This window comes from Pristiophorus japonicus, chromosome 10 (genome assembly GCF_044704955.1).
Source record: "Pristiophorus japonicus isolate sPriJap1 chromosome 10, sPriJap1.hap1, whole genome shotgun sequence".
NCBI lineage: Eukaryota > Metazoa > Chordata > Chondrichthyes > Pristiophoridae > Pristiophorus > Pristiophorus japonicus.
In genome coordinates this window covers 1,984,833-1,991,746 of record NC_091986.1, presented here as the reverse complement: position 1 = coordinate 1,991,746, position 6,914 = coordinate 1,984,833, and the positions used below count along the sequence as shown (strand labels likewise).

The 6,914-nt window shown below is 41.2% G+C and overlaps 1 protein-coding gene across 1 annotated transcript; it reads left to right on the top strand.

The window, feature by feature from the left end:
* The first annotated feature begins 715 nt into the window (after positions 1 to 715).
* On the top strand, positions 716 to 1,696 carry LOC139274684 (transcription factor Sox-21-B-like). The gene has a single exon (XM_070891363.1). It carries the CDS (start codon positions 983 to 985, stop codon positions 1,694 to 1,696), a length of 714 nt encoding a protein of 237 aa, XP_070747464.1. The 5' UTR covers positions 716 to 982.
* The last annotated feature ends 5,218 nt before the right edge of the window (positions 1,697 to 6,914 follow it).

Genomic DNA, 6,914 nt, shown 5'->3' with positions numbered 1-6,914 from the left:
AAGGATGTTTTTAGATTGGATACAGTTGCACAGACCTAGACAAGAGCCTGTGCACCGCGGTTGGAATGAACACTCCTTCCCTTCTCGGCTACTTCCGCATTCATCATCACTTACTCACCATCAACATTCACTGTTTATTATTAATATCAACATTTTCCACATTTATAAACACGTGTGTCAAATCCTAACACTCACGATCTCTTCATAAGCTACCTCTTAGTACAGAAACTGCACCTGGAATATTTCAAATCCACCCGATATTTTTTTTATAAACGGCCTGTAATGGTTACAGTTAATCTCCGACTCCTGCATGACTGTGGCTGTTTTGTTAAATAATAGCTTCCGATAACAGTTATCAGTTTGGGATCAGGTACTCTGATAACCCTGCTGAACAACAGCGCAGTTAACAATTACACTGGGAGCCAACAGTTTGTAAAACAATAAAGCAAAGTCAAATATTACTGGCATTGTCAGCCCGGCCTTAAAAATAAAAGAAATATAACCATTAAAGTAATTGTGTATACATATTAAAAGAGTCCTGTGGCTGTGCTTGACCTGCCCGCGATTGGATAAACATTTAATTAACAACGCCTTAGTGATTATGTGAGGTTGCGTGCGAAAGACTGCGCATGTCCCGGAGTCTACCTGCTTTGAAGTTGGCTTCACTTGGTCTGCTGCGATCCGCACACGTTCCTCATTCCCAACTAAGTCGCTGCTCCGCCAAGGAGCCCCAGACAACTGAAGAAGTGCTCGGGAGAGAGAGAGTCAGAGTCCTCACCGCCCCGAGTCCGCTTCAAGCAACCCCAGCCCACAGCTGGCGGCCAGCTGCCGGCCTCACAACCCGCCTGCTCACCTTGTGCGCGGAAATATTATGACTTCGATCTGTTGACAAGGGACGAGAAGAGTCCGCCGATCGGAAAGTTTGCGCGGAAGTTGGGCAAGTGCAGCGCTGCTTGTGAGCCGACGGATTTGAGTTGTCAGCATGTCCAAGCCGGCGGATCACGTTAAGCGCCCCATGAACGCTTTCATGGTCTGGTCCAGGGCGCAGAGGAGGAAAATGGCTCAGGAGAACCCCAAAATGCACAACTCGGAAATCAGCAAGCGGCTGGGAGCCGAGTGGAAACTTTTAACCGAATCTGAGAAGAGACCTTTCATTGACGAGGCCAAGCGGCTGCGAGCGCTGCACATGAAGGAGCACCCCGACTACAAGTACCGGCCCCGGAGAAAACCCAAGACCCTGCTGAAGAAAGACAAGTTCGCCTTCCCCATGCCTTACCTGGCCGACCAGGACGGGCTGAAGTCTGCCGCCCTGTCCGCCAGCGTGTTGCCCGACTCCCTGCTCAGCTCCACCGAGAAAGCCCGGCTCTTTTTCCCGCATGCGACGGCCAACCCCTACTCGCTGTTCGAGGCCAGCCACCTGGGCTCCAAGATGACCGAGATCTCCCCGGCCTCCCTGGCCTCCCTGCAGTACGCCTCCCCGCTGGCTTACCAGAGCGGGGCGGCGGCAGCGGCCGCTGCATTCGGCGGAGCTCACACCCACAGCCACCCGTCCCCCGGTAACCCCGGCTACATGCTGCCGTGTAACTGCACCGCATGGCCGGCCTCAGGACTGCAACCACCCCTCGCCTACATCCTCCTCCCGGGCATGAGCAAGCCCGCGCTGGAACCCTACCCTGCCTATGCGGCTGCATTATGACAGGAGGCGAAAAGTTTCCTTTGATTTGAAAACAAGACTACACATGTATTGTTTTAAAGGAAAAGTGAAAAAAAAGCTAAACAGAAACGAGTGACCCGACAAGAGGTAGTTTGCCAACGCGATCACTTGGAATGAACAACTTCGCAAATAATTGCTCTCAAATTATGAACTGACTTAAAACTTTTTTTTTGGGGGGGGGGGGGCGGGGGGGATTGTTGTCTGTAAAGGAAAGCAGACCACCAACTCGAAGCGATTGTTGAAACCTATGTGTGTATACGGAGACAACTGCTCCATTTCTGCAGTCACATCACGACACGACGAAAAGTCAAAGGAAGCACTGTAAATGTGTAAAAAGAATCGCGGCGGCCGGATTCCTGAATGTGGCACATAAATAGATACAGCTCTTGAAGTATCCGTTTTGTTCATTGGCATTGAACTACGACAGAACCTAAACTTAAGACTTTTAATTCAATTGTAAATGTGTGTAAAAAACCCCCACTATTGGTCTGTCCATTGCTGTCCATATACCGTGAAACATGTGGGCTAGGACCTGGACAAACTGTACAGGCAGCAAGAACAAGAAAGGACTGTACATTTGTAAATGTAGCTTTTACTCTGCGGCGTGCTACCCGGTGTAACCATCTTTCCCAAAGGATTGAGGCGGGAGTGCTGGACCCATCCCAACTACTACACGCAATGTTGCAGATTACGTAAAAGAGAATTGAACGGGATTGTAAATCTGTATATTTCGATGTTTGCTGTTGCATGATTAGTGTTCATTTTGTATTATTTTCCCTCACACGAGCCGGTCTTGCTCTCGCATACTTGACTTCTTGGGTTTAAAGTAAACTTACCTGAGAACGTGACCTATCTCCAGAGCAACAAACAAAAAGTACACTCAGAGGCACTCTTTCAGTGTGAAGCAGTCACTATTTTGACTGGCTGGTATTTGTATTTATTGCTTAGCTAGACATAATTATTTTTGCATTTTACCCCCTCGGATACTGGACTATTTTCAGTCCGTTCGAGTAATGTTTGCACATCAAAAAGGTAATATCCGACCTCAGCGGTCAATATAATGTAACGATCAAACAAAGCAAAGTGCAAATAAACAGAAATATACATAAAATACCACGTGCACTATAGTTACTAGAATAGCCACTACAGTTGTTAAAAGTTCTTCACAGTAGTACGGTGTGGGCCCCACCAGAATGACCTCTGACCCTGCCATCTAGTGCTCTCCTGGTTATTGTTAGTTTTAGTATTATTGAACTAACAAAGCAACTTCCGAGTCATAACAATTGCTGAGGCGGTTTGATTTTGCTTGGATTGAAAACGGCGCGTAACTTTGACGATTGGTAGTGAAAGTCTTTGAAAATCCTTGACAAATATAAAATAAAATCCGACAACACTGGAAATACTCAGCGGGTCAGGCAGCATCAGTGGAGAGAGAGAGACATTTAACGTTTCAGGTCGGTGACCTTTCGTCAGAACAAATATAACCTCTATTAACAGAATTTGATCTTTAGCAGTACACAATATCCAGACGTCGGCAATATTTATTTTTAAACATGAAAGTGTTAGTTAATATCTGTGAATCCGTTGGTGCAGAGTCTAGCATTTTGATTTATCTTGTTGCTGATTTACAAAACAGCAATAACACCATTGCCGTAAACTTAATTTTTTATGTTTTTTAAAAAACATCCATATGATTTCAATATACCTGTTATGTTGTTTGCTGTTATGTGTATTTCACGTCTTGCGTGGTCCCAGCATGTTATTATTTAATAAAATGTTGGCGTTTCTGTAACATAAAAACTTTTTTAAAGTATGCGTTTTGACGAATCTTTATGAAGTTTTAAAAAGTGTGGTATTTTTGTTTTTAATTTAATAGTAGACGCTGAACATTCTTGTAAATTTTAGGGTCTGATTACTACCCTGTTCATTTGTTGAACACAGCGTTTTAATAAAGAAGAAAACACAGAAAAATCTAATTCTTGTTGTATTGCTAAGGCGATTTGTATCAGAATTGCCCTTGCGTATTTTGTCCAGGTGAAGTGTAAGGTATCCTCCAAAGGGTGCCTTTGTTCGTGCTTTCAATGGAATTACTCGGAAATCTAAATCAGCCCATTGTTACATAGAGCAGAAACCTGATTTATCACATTTTTATAGTGAATAGGAGAGAAGATAAAACCACTTCGTTGTCTTTAAAAAAAACATTGACGGTTGGTAAAGGGTAGCCCAGCTGAATACAATGCTGCTGTTCAAGAGAACAGATAGTTCATTGATTCGAGTAACATTTAAAAGCTCAATTTGCCTATCGAGTCGATCTGTTGGTGTAGTTTCACTAGTTAAATCCTTGTAATTCTTTCGTCTGCCCGAGGGGTATTCTCATTTGCACCTTTGTGTGTTTCCTTTACCACTCTATTCACGAGTTTATCCGTGATTGTGAAGAGGCGAGAGAGGGACAGAGATTCCCTTTCACGCACAAAGCACCTGTGTGCAGTCAGAGAGCTAGAAACCTTCAGCACCACACTTGTAAGGAAAGTTCTTTAATATAAATGTAAAGAGAACTGCAAATGTTGGGAAACTAAAAGATTAAAAAAACACTGGGAATACACAATAGGTTCGTTGATATCCGCAAAGAGAAAGGAAAGGTTGACGCGGTTACTTTTCAGAATACGTAAAATTATAACATCAATATTTTGTATTAGCTCATTGAGTATATGATTTTAAAACGCGTGTCTATAGCTATATTCGTGACGCACCATTACTCGTATAGGTACAATCCTGGATGCACCTAACATCACTAAGTGACACTGTTTTATCAGCAATGGATGGTGTGTTGATCAGCTTGTGTATGCGCGAGGATCATATCTCAAAGCAGCTATTACTAAGGCCAAATATGATAATGAAAAAAAGATTAAATAATCATTCACAGTACCACATTTTAATTTCAAACAAAAAGCTACGTGACTTGAAGAGAACAATTAATTTCAGTTGAAAACATTTCAAATGAATGTCTCATAAAGCACTGCGATAGTAATGAAAATCTATTTCTCATCCCTTTGTATTGAATATAATGTAGGTCTCCTTTTTATTAAGGAGGTAAGTAATCATGGAACCCTTGTGATTGGGAGATACATTTCAATTAATTCTGCCACAATCGTCTAATCTTTTCTTCATCAAAAGCTATTATGGTGTTAAAATTAACAATTATGCAACCAATGTCTGTCTGAATCCACAAGGGGACGTCGAAAAAGCTTCAGATAACACGACACGTATAAATCATTCATGAGAACAATTCATGTAAGAAAAGTTATCTGTGTTTTGAATGACATTGGAAGAACTAAATGGAACTCGTTCTGTGAAGGGACATTTTAACTTCATTGTCTACCTTGGTCTTTTCTCTTTTATTTCAGTGTAATATACATTTTCAAAATTAATTAAGTATTAACAGCAAGATAAATGCTTCTCTTGTATTCAGGGAAACAGTCGCCCAGTTGGTGAAAGCGTATTTCACTTGAACAGCACCATTACAATGGCCGTTGCCAGATAAGGTGAAGGATTCTTCTTGAAGCTACAAATAAGCGTTTTGACAGATGGCTGGATGATTATAAAAAAATAAACCCAGAAGCTTGTAACCTGGATTTTCGTCCATCTCCGTTATAACCCCCAGTTTATCCCTTTGCAGTATTGTCTGTTCCATCGAAAAAATGTAGCTAAAAGCACCAAAATACGTACATGACGCTTCGTAGCTTCAAACATTGGCCCATTTCATCAACATACATTTTCGTTTTTGTAAACTGTTTGCCAGGTGCAACACCTTTATTTTCCTATCCCTGTAAATGGTTAAAGATTACTTACCTCGTAAAAGTGCATCAGTTGTTCCATGCAGATTTTGATTATCATCGAATAACCATTCATTATATTTTCCGAATATATTTCTATTCCTGTTTCCATATTTGATATGTGTGTCTGGAAACAGAAAATGTTATTGTCTTGTTATTGTAACAATGCTCTGAAACATTTATATATCTAGCCAAAACAGAAACAGAAAAATGCTGGAAATGTACCTCAGGCCAGGTCCATCAGCATCAGTAAAATCCAAATACTCCAAATCACAACCCGTTCTCAGTCGGGGCGACACCCGAAACTTTAACCCGTCTTTCACTCCATTGATCTGATGTATCTGATGTCCCACTTCTGTTTGAGTTTCAACATTTAGTTTTTTATCTATCTAAATATCCATCCTTACAAAATAATATAAACTGGATTTATAATTGCTCTACAAGCAACTTCAAACTATGCCTCTGTAAACATTCACTATTTATCTCACAGATACTTCTTAACATCTTTCTGTCACTGTCCTCTTTGCTTTGAATTATCAATTTATTACATAAATCCACAAAGCAGCTCGATCGCAAAAGGAGACTAAGAATGAAAGTGCAGCATATTCAAATAAACTGCTGTCATAACATCTGATCATAAATTCCACACACACACATCTCCTAAACTGGTAAAACGGAAATAAAATTACATGTATTGCACTTTTTAAATATGTTACAAGTAATAATGAATAGATGGAAGTGATTTCAAAGTCAGGTCTGATCTCAGCATTCAGACAATGAGCATAAACCCAGCTCTAAGCCCATGGTTAGAATGTTAGGATCCCATCATTCAGCTTTGGAACCATTGCCTGCAGTCCAGGTTATGTGTAATACTCACTCCGTTATTGGTGATCCTGGTAAAAGAGAGTGCATTATGTTGGAGACCACACACATTATGGTATGGCTACTCTGCTTTATAGTGGCTGGATCTTGCGTCTGATTTACTTACAATCTCAGTGATAAATGTGCAGTGAACCATTCCCAATGCAAATGAAAGCATCTCTAGAGGTGGGTTTTATGTTGGTGTTCATTTGGACACATGGCAGTATAACATGATCTTCGATTTGTGATCAAATAGTTCAATTTTCCAAGCATGGAATTTCTTCCTGCACCACTTCCATACTGTTTGCTGCATCCACCTGTTACCTGATTCAATTTAATGATTGCTATTAAATTTTCCTGTCTCATAAAAATGCACAGAAGTTACAACCATGCTGGCTTCTGTTAAGAACCAGAAATGTAAACAGGGCAGCTGCAGCACATGGATTCAAACAGTGAGCCTCAGAATGACACGCAATCTCAATATAACCGTGCCATTACTTTCTACA

Coding starts and splice junctions, on each gene's coding strand:
- LOC139274684 (XM_070891363.1), top strand. CDS start 983: ATGTCCAAGCCGGCGGATCACGTTAAGCGCCCCATGAACGCTTTCATG.